This window comes from Amia ocellicauda, chromosome 3, assembly GCF_036373705.1.
Source record: "Amia ocellicauda isolate fAmiCal2 chromosome 3, fAmiCal2.hap1, whole genome shotgun sequence".
NCBI classification, from domain to species: Eukaryota; Metazoa; Chordata; class Actinopteri; order Amiiformes; family Amiidae; genus Amia; species Amia ocellicauda.
In genome coordinates, this window is record NC_089852.1 from 34,797,566 (window position 1) to 34,819,563 (window position 21,998).

At 43.6% G+C, this 21,998-nt stretch overlaps 1 protein-coding gene across 2 annotated transcripts; it reads right to left on the minus strand.

Annotated features, from left to right (window-relative positions):
• Positions 1 to 673: 673 nt before the first annotated feature.
• LOC136746566 (SID1 transmembrane family member 1) lies at positions 674 to 21,885 on the minus strand. 2 transcript variants are annotated; one of them, XM_066699150.1, is made up of 26 exons: positions 21,491 to 21,885; positions 14,177 to 14,298; positions 13,631 to 13,801; positions 13,206 to 13,251; positions 12,859 to 12,960; positions 12,641 to 12,724; positions 12,426 to 12,516; positions 12,110 to 12,181; positions 11,727 to 11,820; positions 11,437 to 11,483; positions 11,259 to 11,330; positions 10,656 to 10,795; positions 10,427 to 10,500; positions 10,073 to 10,139; positions 9,858 to 9,931; positions 9,196 to 9,319; positions 8,921 to 9,038; positions 8,364 to 8,500; positions 7,862 to 7,970; positions 7,060 to 7,074; positions 6,507 to 6,583; positions 5,783 to 5,829; positions 5,360 to 5,465; positions 4,983 to 5,093; positions 4,512 to 4,625; positions 674 to 4,212 (listed from the first exon to the last, which is right to left on the minus strand). In XM_066699150.1, the coding sequence occupies exons 1-26, from the start codon at positions 21,695 to 21,697 to the stop codon at positions 4,150 to 4,152; spliced, it is 2,484 nt and encodes an 827-aa protein (XP_066555247.1). In that variant the 5' UTR covers positions 21,698 to 21,885; the 3' UTR covers positions 674 to 4,149. The 2 variants fall into 2 exon arrangements, with proteins under 2 accessions (XP_066555247.1, XP_066555248.1); XM_066699151.1 differs by lacking the exon at positions 7,060 to 7,074.
• Positions 21,886 to 21,998: the final 113 nt, after the last annotated feature.

A 21,998-nucleotide genomic window follows, 5' to 3' on the forward strand; every position in this document is an offset into this window, starting at 1 on the left:
CAAGTAACAGTATTTATTGATGCCCGTTTCCCTCGCTGCACTAACGCTAAGTGATGATGAAGCGGATGTTAGTGGGTATTTACTTATCCATTACGCTGGGGGTATCACCACTTACCTCTGCACATCGTCATGGCTACCTGTGCATCCATGGACAGCCATTAGCAACTGCAGGTGCCAGGAGCAAATGCACAAAGTGGAGCTCCTCTTAGTTACAGCAGATTAATTCATGACAGCAGCTCCATCAGTCTTTAAATATGTTTCTACTCCATTCTTGCAATGCTAGAGAACCAACTCGGAACAATAACTATCCCTTTTGCAGACTAGAAGTTACCAACTGATTCAGGGAACTCAGTGAATGTCCAACTAACAGACCAGATGACGGGATGGCTAAGGCACTAGATTCATAAGGGATAATTTGCCAAAACACATCTTTTATTTGCACCCTGCTGGCCAGAGAGGGATCCATAAAGCATTAAATAAACTCTCTCATTTATTTTATTTTATTGTTTTCTTCTTAATAGATTTGAAATAACCAGGACTTGGCTCCTGAATTCCACCAATCTTTTTCTTTGAAGGGTTCACTAAAGAGCTGTGTGTGTGATTAGTGGTTAGAAATCCTGATATTACACAAAATTATAATCATTGAGGTATAAATGACCAATTAGACTTTATTAAAATGCAAAATTTATTAAAACATGCCTTTTCCATTTATATATGTACTTTATCATAAGCATCAAAATAATCAACACAGACCATATAGAAAATAGAAAAGCAAAGGAGCTTAATGGCCATTTATAATAAAACGTATAGTAAACAACAGGCACATTTTGAAAACTCATACACAGTAGGCTCATGAGGGTTTTTTCATGTCTGATACAAGGCCTACATTATTGTGTCTGTGGTAGTTTTAGGTGTGGGAGGTCAAAGCAAATATTTTGTTATTTTTGTAAGTCACCCTGGACAAGGGCGTCTGCTAAGAAATAAATAATAATAATAATAATAATAATAATAATAATAATGACAACCTGGAGTAAATGGTTTTGTGAATCTGCTCATCTGCTCTTGGCTTCCTATCTGGTCACATCAAAATTCATTACAGTCAGTAATGATTCCCTCAGGAATGGCCAGGAATTGCATTAGAGACCTTGGGGTGGCTTCAAATGGAAATTCACAACCCAGTGCGGAAAAGCAACATTTATAAACAGATTAATGTCTCGAAAATAATATAAATTTGTATATATATATATATATATATATATATATATATATATATATATATATATATATATATTGTATCCTTTGAAGTTTACAAACAAATTGTTCTGGTTCTCCAGGTTTGTAAGACAAGATGAGTAAGAACTGGTATATTTATCACAATACTAATTTTAGCTCTGTATTTTCAACTTTCATATCAAATTACTTTAAAACACTTGATACATACAGATAGGCGAATTAATCAAAGTATGATTTTCCAGTCGGATCCACAGTGAAGGTGATGCAGTTTGAGTGTTGAGAGCCTTAATGAGCTTCAATCTTCAATGCATCTCAGACAGGCTGACAAACACAGCAGAGGGAATTAATGCACTGCAGGTAAAACATCTTCTACATCAAACACTGTGCATTTCAAAGACAAAACAAATGGATGAAATACAAACAGAGACAAATGTACTGACCGAAGTTTTTTTTTTCTTTGGAGACAGTGAAACAGAATGTTAATGGTCCATTACACAGATTATTTATCTACAATTGGTTTTGAATATATATATATATATATATATATATATATGAATAACTGCATGTCTTTCCCTGCATGTCTGTGTAAACAAGGTCACTGTCTCACGGTCTTACTGTGCTATGGTACTGTGCTATAGTTCAACCCTGATAGCCAGAAGAACAAGGTCTGATAAGAACCAGTTTTCACCAGCAATATGTGCTTGATAATAAGCCCCCCTTATATTAAACATTATGTATGCCTTAATTTTACCCCAGTTTCCTTCCTGCCCAGTTGTCATGCAGAAACTGAATTTCCACTTATCACGGGAATAAATATGTAGGCCTGTTATCTTTCTCTCCTGTCTGGTCTGCATAAAAGTGCCTGTACTTCATAACTCTCCTAATACTGTGCTTGAGATTGCCTTTCCTGGACGTCTTCCGTGCAGCTGCTCGTAATAAATTCCTTTCGCTTGAACATACATCTCTGGATCATGTCAACTTTTCATATATATATATATATATATATATATATATATATATATATATATATATATATATATATATAAAAAAATCACATGGCCCAAGGGTGGGTGATCGAGGGGTGTTACTTCCCAGCCTGTGTCTTTCAGTTTTTACAGGCCAGGATTAAACAAGCTGTCTCGTGCCAGGTGATGGAATGGACAAGGGGAGAGAGGTGCTTCCCCTTGCCCAACACTGAAAAAGAAGGCCAATCGACACACTTAGGGTCAGAGCACCACACCACAAGAGAGAACAGAAGAGTGTGCTTATGTGGGTGAATCAAAACGAACACTAACTGCGTCAATTACTTCGAGCTGATCCTGGCTAACAACCCTATTCTGTACGAGAACCCTGACTCTAAAAACAAACTGAGAACACCTCTCCCATTGGTTCTGTAAAGAGACCGCCCACCGGCGAACAGCCCAGGGGTCACCCCGCATAGCCAGCCCACTCCTAAGCAGAGTAAGGCTCCATGGGGAGCAAGGGTGTCTTTTGGCAGTTTATAACCCCTACCGATTACATTCCTTCAGTCCCCAAAAACCACCTTGTCCTTCATGGTGTGACAATGTATATCTATATAAATAAACAGTGGAACTACAGCCACAAAATCTTCCAGCAGCTGTGACAGGTTTGAGATCTTCACACTTGTACTACTACAAAAGTTATAAAATAGTGTTGGCTTAAAAAAGACAACAAAAAACTGAAAATAAATTTCATAAAGAAGGAAACAAACAAATAAACAAACCATCAAACAGAACAATATGAAAAGCCAGTTTAGATTCTGGCACCATCACCACACACAAGAAACAGGCACTTCACTGATTATACTCTTGGTACTTGCACTGCTGAGAGACCAACACTGTCAACAGAGAAGACGAGACAGCGTTTCCAAAGCACGACAGCAGGGCACATGGGATGCAACCAACGGTTTCATGCAAAACAACGTGGATGAATGATGAACAATGAACAAAGGGGACCAGTGTTAACTAATGGAAGTTCACGCAGACCACTATGACTCTCTGCTTTCCCACACTCACAGCCCTGGTCATGAGGCTTTTGAAACACCAGGTATGTGGTGGGTGGAAAAAGAATTTGAGTTTTGTTGTTGTTGTTTAAGTCCAATGGTGTCGGACTCTTCACTGACAGGCACGTATCCAATGTGGCGTACTCACAGCATTAGCCCACAACACACACTTAGTCCGGCTTCACAGCTCTGTTCCCTCCCCCTCAATTGATTTACCATCAGCATAATTTCCGTTGCTTTAAGAGAAAGACTCTGGGAGTTGTGCCGCACCAGCAGCCAGCCTCTATGCCTTCAGCAGCCTTGCGTGATCTGTGCCTTGAACAAGACCATTGATGTGTATGAGGAGAAGTGTATCTCTCCGATACTGTGTGGTAAAATGGAGTTCAGCTTTAACAGGAACTACTGTTGGCAAGGCATAAATAAATACATTAATAAATATTTGGACAAAATCCTGCATGTAATGACATTAGACAAATTAGCGGTGCTGGGAAAAAACATTTGTTTTGTAATTAAATCTGAAAAAGGAAGTGTCTCAGCACACATAGCTAATTGGCACGAATGAGCTGTTGAGACAATGGCTGCAGCGGAGAAGGACAGGATGTACTTCAGGCTGGTTCCCGCACACACTCGCACCCACACAGCCATCATCTTTACGCTGCAGGTCAGGACAGTGATGAACGAGAAGGGAGCCGTTCGGTTAATCAACAAGCTGGGACTTGATTGAGAAAGAGATCGATGGCAAAAAATTGTGAGTTATTTAATTTGGCTCAGATTGAACTGGAGTTTCGTGGCCCCTGGGTTGCGCATCCTGGCCTCCCTGCCCAACGTAATCCTGCTGCCTCTACTCCCCATCGCACCCCGCTGTGCCCCGTCACACCCCGTCGCCCTCTGGCCTAAAATACTGGGATCTTGTCTCGCCTGACATGGTCCAGGTCATCATCCAGTGTCAGGAGAACCTAAAAAATACAGATTGAGAGGCCATTCAGCTGTTTGACTACAAACCTCTTTTCTGGTATAAAAAGATCCACTTAAATGCTGCACTAAATGTTATCTACATTTCATCTCTGTAGTGCCTTAAAATGCTAACCATTAAAAGATACAAAATATATGCTATAAATGTTATGATATATACAGATTTAGCAAATTGCTATTGTTTGTAGTTAGATGTAGAAAACAAACAAACATAAAAATGTAATTAGAAGTTTGATTTTGCAGTTTCTTGAGAACAGTTCAAGTTCAGAGGTCACTCTCTCACCAGGAGCGAGAAGAACATGGCAGAAGCAGACAGGAAGTGCCAGATGTCATGGTCATCGAAGAAGCTGAGCAGCGTGCAGGGATGGTTCTGCTCTCGCGACTGTGCAGGCGACTCCTGGGGGTCACACAGAGGTCACACAGAGGTTACACGAAGGACACAGGCAAGCCAACAGGACAGGACAAAAAGGGCATCAGGGTCTGTGGCTTTAACACTGCAGCCATGGTAAAAATCTACCATATTAATAATCTCCTGCCTGTCCAGTACAATATATGACAAACCATTAATAAGTTATATTTTGGCATTATTATGTTCACCCTTAATTACAAAGCACTCCTTTAAATACAGATGACTAGATGACTGCTCCTCAAGACAGAGACTAGCCTCTGCACCACACAGCCAGCAGCCCACAGCATGGTAGACATGGGCCAGATGTTTGGTCTCTGTCCCCAGAGCCCAGTTGTGCCGCCTCACCTCCCAGCTGGTCAGATTCTGGAAGAAGAAGTAAAGGGCCGCCCCCCACATGATCGCCGTGGCAATGATACAGAACAATGGGATGGGCTGCAGACTCTCAGAGCTCCGGAGCTGTCAATCAAGACCACAGAGGAAGTGAAGTAAGGACAAGTGACAGAAGAGAATGCTTCAGGGAAGTTTGGAAACCTTCCCCAGTCTTTCAAATTACTGCAGTTCACACTATTTTCAAATTCCTTTGCATATTTTTAAATGCTTTAAGTATTTAGGAATTCACATTCACCCTCTACATGGGAACAGACTCACTACTACTGTAGCAGCTAACATGATTAGATACCTTCATATTGGCACAAATAAATAATCATTTTTGCAGTCTTTACCTTCATGATGATGTAGAAGGCCAGGTAAAGCAGCAGGTTACAGATGAAAATCCCAAGGAGGTAGGAGGCAAAGTCCCTGGGCTTTAAGATAAGCCCACAGATAGCGCTGCAAACATCAAATAAACACACAAACACACACACACACACACACACACACACACACAAACACACACATAAAAGTGGAGACAGAGTTTATTCCCTCCCATCAGCACTGACAGCTGCCCGCCTGTCAGTGAGCGCTCTCACCACAGCCGTGCCTCACCTTATTTAACCCTGCTGTTCTGTTCTCTTATTGTTTTGTTTATTTAAAACACCTGTTGGTTTAACCCAAACCCTCTATGCCCCTCCTCCTGTTACAATATGCAAACAAATTATGATATACTTGGGGTTTTTGGGATATTTGAAAAATGGTGAGCTACTTACAAAGACCAGTTTACCAGATTGCCAAGGATTAGAAGAACCATCCTGTCCTATGGAAATAGAGAGACAAGAAACATCAGACTCCTTGGGCTCACTGACAGACCCAGCCCAGTTATCTGCCTCAGTTCTGTTCCAGTTTTGCCACCATGGTGAACGATGGCTATGGTTTCACGGGAACTTCGGGCTGTCTCCTGAAGGAAGGCCAGCTCTGCTTGTCATATCGTATTACATTTAACTACTAATGTTGTGACGATATGATGACATTGAAGAACGAAAAACAATAATGACACAGTGTGGTTAATTTGTGGTTGAGAATTTGTTTATGATTTCTGTCTTCATATCTGAATTGTTGTCACATTGAATTACATCTATTACAATTTGATAAGCATCTCCAACCATTCCAGCCAAGTTGTGAGCACTTACGCATCCAAGGCCAAAGGTACGCAACACAGGGTAAGTTTCTAGCATGCGTTCCCTGCTTCTCACATTATTGACATTTTCTGTTGTTCAGTAATCAGAGAAATCAAACCCAGATGGCTGAAATCTGCTTCCTGCTTGCTCTGCTCCTACAGCAACCAGGCCACCTAGCAAGCAGTGACACATGGTATCATATCGAATGCTTTTGACAAACACATGTATTCCTGACACATTCCTTTATGGTGCGTAGACATGTGTGTCGATCACACACAAACACTCAGGCAATTTAGGATACAGAATGGTCCCTTACCATGTACATTGGCCTGTTGCACTGCTGAACACAGTCATTGTATAGGACCATCCCGATGCGTCTGAAAATGTTCATATCTGCAAGAGAAAGCAACATTTTGAGCAGTGGCTCATATCCCTGGAGCCTCTGAACAAAGTACATTGTAGAACAGCCCTTTTCAAATGGTACTGATCTCAAAGCACTTAAAGACATTATCCATAGCTTAAAGCCAGCTATTCCCTCCACGTATTACAAAAGGATCAATATTGGTGAAATTGGATAGGACCCTGTAATATGACCAGTAGTGCCTCTCCTTGCGAGGAATTTAAGAGCAGTCTGAGTAAAAGCCCATACTTTTGTCTTTTGAGGGGACAGAAACATCCAACACTATTACTAGTACTACAACTACTACTAAAGTGGCTTATATTGTCCTACAAATGATCATAAATCTTTAAAAAACAATTAAAGACTTTGCCTCCTTGGAGCTCAGAAAGCTTGTCTCCCCAGAACTGAGGGAGGAATTTCACCGGAGGTGCAGAGCTAGAACGATATTAATATTGAGTGTGAACAGTACCTGCGTTTGCAACATCTTCAGCAGAGGAAATAAAAGGGGAAAGGGAGAAAGAGTGAGAGAGAGAGAGAGAGAGAGAGAGAGAGATCAGGAAACATTGAAAATTCACAATACCAGAAAGCAGTCGACGACTGAGCCAGAGAATTTCTCCATAGTTAACAGAGATGAGGAAAACAGACACCAATTTGAGCTTTATTGAACTGCACCATCTCCGTCCTAATAAATTCAGCATAATATCAATTGGATCACAGAATAAAGAAACTCATCTGGTTGACGCACAACCCATGGGGTTTCTGGTTTCAGCTTTTAGAAATCCATCCCGAATAATGGTTCAGTCAATTAATATGGGAAATGTGGGATCCCATTGCTATACACAAGCTTTTCCACCCAGGTGTAATGCAATTTCAGCCATGATTGAAGTCTACTTTCAGATCAGCTGTTTCCTCTCAATTTACATTAAGCACTTGCATGAGAACATTAGGAAAGTACTCGAAAGCAAGAGTAAGAGCTAGAGGGCTCTGTTCAGGGCAAACTCTAGTGCCAGGCTTCGAAAACAGCCCACAGCTGGGTTACTGTGGAATTCCAATCCAGTTTAATTCAATTCCACTTCAGTTTAAGGGCTGATTGTACTCAAAGTATGGATTAGCTGTGTACTGGGCAACAGTCAGTCTGGACCTCTAGTAGAAGAAGAGCTATGAGGTTAGAATAAGGGTTAGGTTGAGGGTTAGAGTCAGAGTGAAGTTCAGGGTTTGGGGGCTGGGGGTAGTGTTAGCAACAGGAAGTCAGGAGCCTCACGGGCACATACCTATCTTGAACCTCCCCATGTAATAGATCTGGGTACTCAGAGCCAGCGATGCCAGGACATGAATGACGGAGAACAGGATCCAAAACCATGTGGCATTCTTCCCAAAAATCTAGAACACACGGGCAGAGAAACATAGTCACCCCTCTGTACTGGGCTGCACTGGGGCAGAGAGACTATATCTGTATATATATATATGTATATATATGTTTGTCTGTGGCCACTTTCACATGCAGTATATAACATTACAATGATGAGTGTGTCACAATACATAAGGTGGAGCAGTGCTACAGAAATAGGTTTTGTTTATTTTCATATACAATACATCCCTCGAATCCTACAAGGACCGGGGGGAGGCAAGAGAGTGAGAGTGAGAAAATGAGAGAGTGAGAGAGTGAATGAGAAAACGAGAGAGAGTGAGGGGTGGAGTGTGACTGTAAGAGTGCGTGGATGTGACAGGGAGAGTGAGACTGAGAGCGAGGAGGGGGGGGCGGCGCTGTCTTACCACCCCCAGCACAGCCAGGAAGATGACTACAGCGAAGGTGGCATAGGCGAAATAGGCACTGGTGTTGACGTCAGGGTGGCGGGTCTGATACAGCTTCAGCATGCACAGCCCCGCCAGCATGTACATAAACGAGGTGTCTGACAGAAACACACAGCACAGGACCTGGGGTTAGGAGCCACAGACGCAGCAGTAATAACAGTTATGTAAATAATAGTAGTAGTTACAGTAGTTGGAGTTTACCAGCAGTACCAGTCAGAGAAGGCATGTCTATAGTATAAGCACTAGTAGACGTAGTTGCAGTAGTAAGTGCAATAGTTTAAAAGTAGTCATATTAGTAGGAGGAGGAACAGTGCCACAAGCATCAGCAGTGAGAAAAGCAGTAGCTGTAGTTAAAATAGTAGCTGACGTTAGTAGTAGGTGCAGTCTCAGTATTATTAGCTGTAGTCAAAACAGTCAAGGTTGCCATAGCAGTTGTCCTAGTCATCCTACAGCTGTGACCTCCATAGCAGGCAGACCCCCTGTCTCTCTCTCTCTCTGAGGCGGCTGGCGTTGCTCACCGAACTGGAAGTTGGAGTAGTTCGGACAGACGTGGTAGCAGGCACTGAGCACCCCCTCCATCATCAGCGCGACGGCCATGGCGTAGAACAGGCCAAAGTGTTTGGGGATACCATACTCCTGAGAGGGACAGAGTTAGTCAATCCACAGCCACTCATGTCCGAACTGTGTCGGCCTGCTGGTGCAGTGAGTGGTGGAGCAGGGGGTGGTGCAGTAGTGCAGTTAGGGGTGTGACGGTGCAGCTGTGTGCTGCTGCTGGTGGGAGGCGGTGTCTCACCATGGCGAAGACATCCCGGGCCTCCAGTGCCCTTTGGTGGAGGAGGTCTCTGCGCAGCACGATCAGCAGGAACAGGAAGCCCAGCAGTACGTAGCCCACATTGCTCAGGATGTTGTTGAAGGAACTGCAACACAGCAGCCCAGCTACACTGAGACACAGCCACACAACCTGCACAACAACCTACACTGCACAAGCCTGAAACAAAGCTTGACAACCCCACCGCGATTCATCGCAACCAGCCACGCCCAGGTCTGCCGACAGCCTTACATCACCACCCCATGAAACAGAGAGTCTACTTCAAAAATGTATATAGATGTACAGTTGTTCTATCACAGCACAGCTGCAACCAGGACATGATCTCATTCATGGCACTGCCCTCCTGTTTCTGAAATTAATTTCAATGCTTTAATCCTGCAGAACATTGTGGGAAGGGAGACAACAGCACCATCATGTGGCTATTAAGTGCTTAAATTCACTATATAGACACATTTGAGTTCTTCTCAAATGGTATATTTGTTGTTTTTCAGGTGTTTTTTTTGTATTAGTCCTAATTTATCATACAGTTTAAAAACAGCTGGTTACTGAGATTGACACTTTGCGTGCAAACTCAACCTGTGCCTTCTCTCTCACACACACACACTTTTGTTTTCCCGGGAGCTCACCTCAATACACCCAGAGGGTGCGCACACAGGAAATTGTAGTAGCAGATGTCCTGATTGCCTGTGACATTCACCACCTGTTGCATAAAAAACATATCTGTTAAGCACACATACAACAGACAGTCAGACAAATAAAGCCCTGTGAGAGTGTGATGTTGACAGCTATTGTACGATGTCATCCATAATAAATCACAGGAGCAGACTGGCAGACGTTTTACCGTCTGGTAGGTGATGACTAGCTGGATGACTGGGAGGGTGTAGAACACTGCGATGGTGGTGATGTTCCTGAGAGGGACAACAACAAAGATCAAACATCAATCAGTACAAAAGACACTCACTCATTGTTCTCTTTGGTGACTTATCCGGAAATGGAAAAAAGGTAAATCAATAATTACAATTGAAATGAGTCTTATCTGATTAATTTCAAACAATGACAGGTCTCATGGTGTAAATTATTTGGCTGGTGTGCTGGGGATAACATGTCTTGTTAAGCACAGAATACACGCAGTGCTCAGTTTAGCCACCTTTGCACGTACAGGGAGGGGAGGTAGGTTTGGCGAGACACTTCTTACCAGAAGTAGATCTTGTACTTCTTGCTGACTGCCTTGCTGTCTTTATGGGAGAGGTCTGACACATACAGGAATGTCTGGAACAGGAGGCAGAGTGGAAAGCGGGTGTGAGGAATTCACAGCAGTATGGAGTACATGTGTGTGAGCATGTGTATGTGAGTATGCGTGTGCATAAGTGTGTGTGTGTGTGTGTGTGTGTTTGCACTGTGTATTCATGCAGTTGTGTTCCCACCTTGTTCCTGTAGATGGCGCTCTCTCGCTCCAGGTCCTGGAGAGTGTGGAAGTCTGTGTCCTCGTCCCCGGAGCTGTCGGAGTAGGAGCGGCAGCGCAGCGTGTCCATGGGTGAAGCGCCGGGGGCGGGGCTGGACTCGTCTGGGGGAGAGAGCATAGTGACCAAGACACGTTACACCACTGCAGGCTGGGCCAGGGAGGATGGATTAACAGGAAGCTGTATCAGATCAATGAATAGATGAAAGTCAAAGCTGAGTGGTGTTGCAGTTCAGTTATGAGCACAAATTTGCAGCACAGAGTGAATTTCGATGATTCTATTATCAAAATTTCCCAGCAGCTACGTTCTCTCCAGAAGACAAGAGAAGTTGCACCAGCACTCAGAAATGTTTCCAAGTGGCATTAAATAGATTTTATTCAAGATGTTCAGCAAGCTCTGGTGCTGATTTCTCCTCATACAGTTATAAGAGTCATCCACCCTGCAGACAAAATGGGATGTTCCACAACACGTCTACATCTGGAGTTTGGATTCGCTGTGGAGGGCCTGAGTTACTGAGGCTTACTGAGAGTGCAGGTATGGGGGGGTTTGGTTGATTTAAGGACTCACCAATGGCACCGTAGCTCCCTCCCTCAGAGGCCCCACTCGCAATGGGATGGGATGCCGCCACTGTGCCCTCTCCTGCCGAGAAATCAAGCTGTTTGAGCCTGGCACTGCTTAATCGTCATCCTCAGACAGCAGAATCACACAGTGCAACCATACATCTTCTCTGGGACCACGGGCCTACCTTCATCATCAGGACTGTACACTCCTCCCAAGCCCTTCCTCTGAATCCTTGAAAGAGAAGAGCAAGGGAGAGAAGGAGATCAAAGGACAGGGAACAGATAATTGCACCCAAAGCAAGCGTGCAGAGCATTCAGAACACAAGGGTTAATTGCAGATTCAGCATCATATTCAGAACACGCTCCAATCTAAAGTGTTTTTACAATGGAGCACTCTTGTACTAAACACTACTACAGTTACATTAATGCTTCACAAATCAAGAATGTTTTAAAAGATGTCTCTGTCTCTCGGTACCTCATGTAGTGAACAAAGGCCACAATCAGAGCGCCCGCGTAGAACAACAGGAAGATGATGAAGGAGAAGAGCAGTGCCTTGATGTACACCCTCTCTGACAGAAAGTGAAAGAGAGAGTGGAAGGTGAACCAATCACACACATTCAAAAGGAGATTTTCATCTCATATAAAATCAAATGTATAAAGAAAGCAATAAAGCTCTTCAAGTTTGCAAAAAAAAGATAAAAGGAACACAAATTAGTTTACATTTACTTTTTAAAAGCTTTATTTGTAAATTCCCTTTTGTTGGATCCTAGTATTTGATAAAGGCTTTGACTGTAAGTGGGGAATCTGCACAATGAATGACTGGCAGCTGCTGGTGGATCCGGCAGCCCTCACACTTACTGGTGATGGATGGCACGATGGTGACGCTGAGGTCCTTGATTCGCTCCTGGTTCCAGGTGTGGTTCCCTTTGCCTTGCAGAGACACAACATGACACATTGAGCCACGTTGCAGAAAACACACTTCACTGCCTGCTATGTAACACCCATAGCACTGGGACAACCGGACACAGCGCAAGAAGAACAGAGACAGGGACAGAGGGGGAGAGAGAGGCAGAAAGCTGGAGACAAAGAGACAGCAAGGGACAGGGAGAGAGACAGGAGTGAGAGTGGGAAAGATGAAAGGAGAGGCAGAGCAGCAGAGAGATGCAGGCCTCACCTTTCATGGAGGGGAAGGAGCCTCCACAGGTATAGTCCTCAGGCTTGATGACAAACACCACGTAGAACTTGCCCCCGGGAAAATCCTTCCTCTGTCAACACAAAGAGGGGTGGTGGCTGTAGGGGTCATCACCTGAGCACACTGCCCCCCCCACACCTGTTGAACTAGTGTAGGGGTACGGACAGACAACAGCCACATCTGACAATTAATTTTACCTGGACAGTAATGGCAGCTTTCACTGTCATGGACTGGTACACCCCGATGAACTCCACGTTGTAATCCAGGTCATACACTGGGCACTGCAACACACACACACTGTAGTTATTAACACAGCTACAGATACAATTGTATGCACTTTTGTATTTGATGCAGTGTTCATTTTAAGCATTTTGTAAAGCGTTAGATTCTGCAAAATGCAACTAGGTTGACTCACCACAATGTCCTGTACAGAAACCACCGCACAGGGCTGCCCCCGCAGAGACATCACCTCAATAACCACGGAGTCCATGTCGACTGGAAACTCATACAGGAAATACTGTAAAGAACAGTTACCAGGGAAAACAATGGGAAGATCTGGGCCTTCTGTTCAACAACATGACAGGGGTTTCCAATGCTTACCTCAAATAGACAACACTTAGACATACTTATAAGACCTCATTAGATATTGCCTCAGATAATAAGACATTATTAATAAAAACGTTATACGCACTCATGCAGTCAATCAATCATGAACACACATGCATACACGCACACAAATACACACATGCCACCTGTACCTACCCTGGGCTGAGAGGGTGTAGCACTGAAATTAAACATCACTCCAGTCCTGCAGAGACAAGGGGGAAGGTCAAGATATGCAGATTTATGAACAGAGTGCTCAGTAAACAGGGAGTGAAAAAACAAAAAGAAAATCAGTGATCATTTTGAACCAAGTCTGAATCATTCCATTCTGTGGTGTAGTACACTGCTTGTACTTCAGTTCTGTTCATGGTTTCCCAGGACATCCACGTATGCATTTGTTCAGCACTTATGGGTTAATTCTCCTGTTAACTACAGTACATAAAATAATATTTGCTTTAGGGTGATTGCACAATGGAACATACTTGGAGTGTTAAGTACTGGAACTGGAAAGACATTACAGACACTGTGTACCCTGTTGTGAGGATTGTGTCCTGACTAGATGCGGGGGGTGGGGGGGTTCTTACTCCAGCGTGAAGTGGCTGACCCGTGTCACCAGCAGCTCATAGTGCACGTTGAATGGAGCCATGGACGCTACATCGACAAACAGGAACTGCTCTGAAGTCACTTCCTCTGATAGCGGCTCCAGGGGACAAAGCGTACGGCTCACTTCCTGGTAGGTGTACATCCTCTGGTAACTAAGGATGGATTGAGGATGGGGGGGATGGGGGAGGGGTTGGGACAAAACAAGACAATATTTTTTGGAACATCAGGTATTTTACCTCATACAGTTCATGGAGGATGTTGGCCCTGGTTCAAGTTACTAGCTGTGCTGACATTATTTCAGTTTAGAAGCACACTGCCGAACAAAAAAAAGTTTGTTGTGTTTTATTTAACATGATGCATTGCCCACTCCATACAAAACTTTCAGTTCTATACAGTTCTACAATCAGATCATCATTACTAACTTTTGTGTTAATAATACTATTATTATTATTTCTGCGAGTGTTTTCTGAGCAGTGGAAAAACCTCTCACAGCCGAGTTTAACGGAGATGCTGTAGGTGGTTCTTACAGGCCGCGGAGGACCAGGGGGACCTGCCAGGACAGCACGGCCTTCTGCTGCCGGACTACAAACACCACCGGGTAGCGCAGGTCCTCAGAGCTGCTGCTGACGTACACCCGCACTGCATCCACCTGCATAGGACAAGACATGACCAATGGGACAAGCCGACACAGAGAAAGAGACACACAGACATAGAGAGACGCAGACAAAAAGGGAGAGAGAGAGATAGGGAGAGACAGAAATATAAGCCACTTCAAAACACAACACCCCGCAAAATAATTTAAACTATGACCCTTTCACAGACCAGTCCCCTTAACAGGTGGGACAGAGCACAGGCCGAGCCAACAGCAGGACAGGTGTGCGTTGAGGTTGGGTCCCCAGAGCGCCAGGTAGGCACACTACTTTACCACAGAGTCAGATGAGCCAGCAAGGAAAATATGACATGCCTCTCTGCAGCTGTGTCACCGCAGAGCACTTCTACAGCTTCACCAGCAGAGGCCATGCATGGCTGCTAATCCAGGTAACGCATGCCTAGCTGGGCTGGTCACAGCATGGATTTCTCCCCCTTTACCCTCCCACCCAACTCACTATTTTTGTGAGTCAATCGTGGACTGACAGTAGAACTGGCAAATGATGCATAAGTAAATGTATTCCTGTTTCTCCTCATCCCAGGGCTTCCTCTCCTGCAGCAGTAATTTAACACTGCCCTGTGAATGCAGAGCCCCTAGGAGCTGAGCTCTCCTGGGGCGCCTTGCTCTCCGAGGTCCCTTGAGCGCCACAAACATCCATCGGCAGAGACAGCACTGAAAATCTGGCCTGTGTATCTGACAGCAAGCTCCTGACGAGTTCTGAAAATTATCCAAAGGCAATATTCTCTTATTGCATTGCTTTGCACATTAATGTTAATCAGGTGTTGGGGATTGAATGGGCTCGAGCAAATCCTCACCTCCTCTGCCCCCGAGACGTGTTTGAGATGTTTGGTGGAAAAACAGCAAATGTGGCATCACTCACAGGATGTTATGACTCCCCCCCGCCGTCTGTGTTGTCGGTGCTCTGCTATCTTTTATTGTCTTTAATGCAAAATTAGAGAGCACGTTGACACATTTCCTGACACTGCACTGACTATAAAGCTGTTTTATGTAAATGTTTCATCTTCTTCATAGAGCATTTAAATGCAATACTAACTTTGCCTGCCTGGAGGGGCAATGTAGAATAAAAAAAATAAAAAATAAAAAAGTGTATTCAATAAAAGCTGTCTGACATTCTGCACAGAGAAAATGAAAGTGTGTATTGAAACTCTACAGTTGCATTAGGGACACAGGGAGGGGTAGATACCTGTTCATTATCCATCAGCTATGAATCAAGTTATACTGGTCTGTTTGGTATCAAACAAACTGCACTACAAACTCATGTATATCTTTATCATTTCTGAATATGCTAGAAAATAATTACATTGGCATTAAATAATCTTAAAGTAGTTAATTAAAAGACCCTTGGATGAACCTTGGTTTAATTCTCTCATTGTTTTAAATCAGATGTTACTCCTCAGTGGATAAAGTAATACTAATTATATATTCCTAATTACTGGTTTACAAGAAGATTACTCTTTATGAACCACCTTCATCAGCAATACTGTGTTTAAGCTGCAGTCATTTTTATTTTAGTTTTTAAGCCAGACATTTAGTGGAAATAAACCTGCAAGCAATCAGGATACACACTCAGCCTGCTGCAAAAAAATGATGTAATTTGTTGTATGTTGTGTGTAACAGACTGCAGGATGTCTATGTTGTCATCACTTGACTAGCTTCTCTGGAGAAAGCAAATCCCCCATTCTCAGGGGCTTCCCTCTCAGTGTAGTGGGTATGTAATTCATTTTGGGCCGTTGGCACAGAGTTTGGGAGGTGTACCTATGACAGTAGCCTAAAGTCAGGGTCTAAGCACTCATCATACAGGTGGGGACATTACACTGATCAGCCATACCATTATGACCACCTGCCTAATATTGTGTAGGTCCCCCTTTTGCCACCAAAACAGCCCTGACCCATCGAGGCATGGACTCCACTAGACCTCTGAAGGTGTGCTGTGGTATCTGGCACCAAGACGTTAGCAGCAGATCCTTTAAGTCCTGTAAGTTGCGAGGTGGGGCCTCCATGGATCGGACTTGTTTGTCCAGCATATCCCACAGATGCTCGATTGGATTGAGATCTGGGGAATTTGGAGGCCAAGTCAACACCTTGAACTCGGGATTCATCAGACCAGGCCACCTTCTTCCATTGCTCCGTGGTCCAGTTCTGATGCTCACGTGCCCATTGTAGGTGCTTTCGGCAGTGGACAGGGGTCAGCATGTACACCCTGACTGGTCTGCGGCTACGCAGCCCCATACGCAACAAACTGCGATGCACTGTGTGTTCTGACACCTTCCTATCAGAACCAGCATGATCTTTTTCAGCAATTTGAGCTACAGTAGCTCGTCTGTTGGATCGGACCACACGGGCCAGCCTTCGCTCCCCACATGCATTAATGAGCCTTGGCCGCCCCCATGACCCTGTCGCCGGTTCACCGCTTTTCCTTCCTTGGACCACTTTTGATAGGTACTGACCACTGCAGACCGGGAACACCCCACAAGAGCTGCAGTTTTGGAGATGATCTGACCCAGTCGTCTAGCCATCACAATTTGGCCCTTGTCAAAGTCGCTCAGATCCTTACACTTGCCAATTTTTCCTGCTTCTAACACATCAACTTTGAGGACAAAATGTTCACTTCCTGCACAATATATCCCACCCACTGACAGGTGCCATGATAACGAGATTATCAGTGTTAATCACTTCACCTGTCAGTGGTCATAATGTTATGGTTGATCGGTGTATATCTAAAGCTCCCATAAAAAGTGTGTGTTGGCTAAGTACTCTCTCTACTGACAGGAAGGAATAACTAATCTGTGCAAGTAATGGCAGCCACAGACTGCAGAGCGTTGTACCCAAGATTAATTGGCAGATTTTCTGGACCTTTGACTTCCAGTAATAATAAATTTTCTTCTGCGCTGTTCCTTCAGGCCTCAATTGATTTCTCTATTGATTGTCCACACACTGTAAACAAGACCCATTACTGTATACGAGTGTAATCAAGGCTATTGACATTTGTTTTAGTCTTGTACTGTAAACCCTGCACTGGTAATGCAGTTATGCACTGTATCATGCTGTATGTTTGTTTGGACTTGTCAGCCCTAGCATTATTATTATTATGATGATAATGATTATTCAAGGAGCACGTTTTGTTCTTCTGGTAAAATTAATGGCTGAACATACTTTAGTACAGTGAGTCAAGATGAGGAGGGCACAACTGTATGGGTAACAATGGGCAGGATTGAATTCCTGTACAGTCCCTGCCAGCTGCCTCCGTTTCCACGCTTGTTACTGAGTGTCAACAGATTTTCACACACACAATTTTTTTTTACACAGCCTGCTCTTTCTTTCTTCATCTTCCTCTCAGCCTTTTCCTCACTAGTAAAACCTGCAAACAGCCCAGTGATGAGCATCTTTCTTAATTCAAAGCAAACAATTCTCTTTGCCCCTTGCTCCCCCACCAGAATGATGCAGATATTTAATCTGGAATGACTCCACGTGTCCATAGCAACAGTTCAATAAGAAGGCGGCTTACATGTGCCATAGCAACTCATCAAGACGGCATCCAAAACAGGGAGACCCGCCCTACCTAGAAATAGGTGGCTTAGGGGCAACTGTGATGTCTGCTGCTGTTACCCAGGATTCCCAGTCATAACAGAGAAATGAAAAGTATGTTTCTACACTGTCAGGCCCCTCCATCTTGACTGTTGTTATGAGTCACTGTGATAAAGAGGTGGGAAGGAGGCCAGACTCAGGGTTGGGGAAACATAGTGACACAACCACACGCTAGCATGGCATTCTTTCCCTTTCACTGTGGAAAATGTGAGTCGGATTCTGAAAGCAGAGTAAGAAGGAGATATTTCAATTGACTCAGGGCGCAATCAAGCACAGAAAACTGTGATGTCTAGGAACAGGGCTGCCAAACACAGCAAGCAACACCCCACGAAACAGGAAATCTCACTGGCATTCAAAATTCTTCCCTCTGAGTGACCGTCTGGATCCCCTGGGGAAAGACTGCTCGGTCATTCTGTCCAATAAATCTTGAAAGGGCTCAATTTCTCAAATTCAAGTTCTGCGAGCTGCAAGTTGCAAATGTCTGCCTGCGCACACTTACTCCACACAAGGTCGAAAGCACTTTTGCACTTTATCAAACCTAAGGCTGAACTTTACTCACAATCTATCTTGTATAAATAACCCCTTTTAGCTGGAGCATTAGCTGAACACTGGCATCCAGAGAAATCGATGGAAATATGAACGGTACAGAGAATTCCAAGTTTCCTTCATCAGCCATGATCATTGGAAAGTGATAAAGAGGTTTAGTGACATGAGTCAAGCCTCCTCCCGAGGGGAAGCACAGAGAAATCAATGCAGTCAGGGAGTAGTATCCGCTCAGGGCTTCCCTTTGTGTGTGTGTTCGTGTGTGTGTGTGTGTGTGTGTGTGTGTGTGTGTGTGTGTGTTTTATGTGGTTTATGAGGACCTTGTTTTAGGTTACAAACTGGTAATTACAAGGTTATTACGCTATAAAGGTGGTTTATGAGGACATTGCCAATGTCCCTATAATTAAAATCGCTTATAAAACATACTAAATTATTTTTTATTGAAAATGTAAAAATGCAGAAAGTTTGTTATTATGGTTAGGGTTAGGGGATAGAATCTATAGTTTGTACAGTATAAAAATCATTATGTCTATGGAGAGTCCTCATAATGATAGCGGCACCAACATGCGTGTGTGTGTGTGTGTGTGTGTGTGTGTGTGTGTGTGTGTGTGTGTGTGTGTGTGTGTGTGCGTGCGTGCGTGCATTTCTGTGTATGTGTGTGAGCTCCATTGTGTGTCAGAGACAATCAGAGGACAATCAACAGACTTTAAGAGAGGGTTGCAAATGAGTACTTTTCCTCAATTGCAAATGACTGTGAGTAAAGAAGAGCTTTTCTTAATGTCTTTAAATTAACTTCAATTACATCAGAGGCAGATGAGGGACATTTTTCAATGAGGAAAACTGACCTTTAAACTAACAGGACTGTAGAACGTGGGAGAAAACCTACTTATGGAATTGTCTAGGAGAAACGTGTCCAATACCAGGGAGGTTCATGGGAAATGAGGGAGAGCTGACCAGTATGTAGCCTGGACTGGCATGTATGGCTGTTTGGCTAGTGTCAGCTCACTTGTTACATGTCCAGAGTGGCCTTGTGTTTGCATTATAAACAGTAAGGTAAATTAGTTCTCCCTGTGGCTTTGTTACATTGAATTAGTCTTCAGTCAGTGCAATCTGATAAGCATGTGTAATTGCTTCTGCAGGCTTCCCTATGTCTGGCAGCTGGTCCCTAACTCTGCTTGAAACGTATTTACTGAACTGCTGTGTGGCAAATATTGACTAGAACACCTCAAATGATGAACACTGCTATGTCCCTATTTTTTCAACTTTCATGTGTATAGCACGTCAATCATTCTGAATATCATGATCTGATATCATTTGATTTCCCTAATTTTCTATCTTTCTATATACATATATATAGGACATGTTATCAGACGTAATGCCATATTCACAAAGCTTTAACACAGAAGTATATGTTCTTATCATTGAGTCTTCCCAGGTCTTGGAATGAAAGTCTCTGTGCTTCTTATTGATTATGGGATGTGCTGAATATTGAACACAAAGGGCCATGGAATGATTTGTCTTATCCCATTTATCCCCCAGGCTTTATAAAGAGACAGATATTTATATTTATATATTTAGTCTTTATAAAGACTCTTTTTCAGACATTGGAGTGGGCAGTGAGGTGATTGGCGCTGAGCTTTCGGCACATGGTCACAGTCTGCGGATGGGACGACAGAGAGTCATGCTGGAGCACTTAAGGGCCTATCATTAGAAGTCTGCAATCAAATATGATTCATAATCCCAGCTATGGCCATTTCGTTATAAACAGGCATTCATCATCAAAGCCTCATTAGGACTCAATTAAGATCAAACAGTTCACTTTAGGAGGCAAATGGCTGTCACATGAGATGAGGGGCATTACATCTAGCAGCAGTTGGCTAAAATGGGGATTCACCGTATTCAGTCCCTGTACCCCTTTCACAAATGGATGAGTGAATAGTGTCTTTCTACAATGGCTATAGACAGGCATCACTGGGCTAGATGAACAGTGATCACTGACCAGCTAACAGCGGTCATTGGGTAGATCCAGTTCTGGCCCTGCACTATATACTGAATACTGTCCACCACTGCCCTACCACCTGGTGAGGCACACAGTGCTGTATGTTTTTGGTTGTGTAGCTAATTAGAAAAGTAAAAAGCACTCATAGTATCGATTCCTGTTTTTTTCACACTTTTTCTCTCTTTTTTGCAATTTATGAAGATAGTGTTAGATAGTTAATCAAAAGTGCTATTTGAGATTCTCAAAAGATATGCACAAATTTGAATAATGTGACTAATAATCAAAATAGCTATAGATATATATCTACATACATTTTGTGTGTGCGTGGGTATTTTTCTCTAAATTTAGACTTCTGGATTAGTATATTATTTTACTAACTTTCACTAACCCTCCTTAGGTGAATATGTGATATTTATTTGTTATATCAGGTACATTGTTTCCAGTATTCTGTTGTCCCAGGAACACAGATCTATCCCAGTTTGATATCACACTGGCTCATCTGATGTCCATCTGGAGGGGGCAATCTTTCATTTTGAAATGGCCACAGACAGATGCTTGCAAAATAAACAGAATAATGCTACTTTTATCCAGTCTGACTTTATAAATAATAAACCAGCCCATAGTAATATGCTGTTGCCTGAATTCCAGAGGGGGAATCTTCCAGATTTATTTGCAATAGGTTATTTGATTCCTTCAATCCTTCATTCAATCGCCAATATACTGCCAGTAATTCTAACGTGTATTCTTGGAAGACTTTGTCCAGCGTCTCTTACATAACTGTAGAAAACAGACGTCGAGACGGGTAATTTCATTTAACGGCACCTTCTTGTGATTCAGAGTATGGTAGCAAAACAACGTTTTTAACTGCATATCTATGATCCATTGCACATTACTCTCTTTGTATGTATGCATTTAGGTATATAGGTATATATATATATATATATTATATATATATATATATACCTAAATGCATACATACAAAGAGAGTAATATATAACGTGCTATCTTTCTATCTATCTATGAAGAGGGGGAAGCCATGCCTACCTCCCCAGGTTTCGTGCTGTAGTTGAACGTGTAGATCTCCTCCACTCCCCTCGTCACAAAGCCAGTGTAGAGCCGATTAAAATCCGCTCCTTTGGCGACTGCGGGTCGGTGGTGATTTTGAAGAGCCCGGCATCCCTGTAGAAGAGCCAGAGCCAGCAACCAGGTGCCAGGCAGCCCCTGGATTGCCCCCCGGCGCCGCTGGTCCATGGCGGTGCAGGTGCGGATGGCGACTCGGACCCGGGCAGCAGAGCCGAGCGCCGCGCGAGCGAGCAGGAGACAGCGCGCGCCGTTGCCACGATCAGACCCCGCGAGCCTGGCTGCGTGTGCACGCGTGTGCGGCGTCCATGCAACACATGCAACACATGCAACACATGCACATATGCAATCTGTCAGGGTCATCTAATCAAATATTGATGTGTTCATCGAGGCTGTCAGTAAGTGGCTGCAGCCCGGCCCTGCTGCGCATGGCAACCGTGAGCCTGGATGCCGAGGACCATTTTATTTTTAA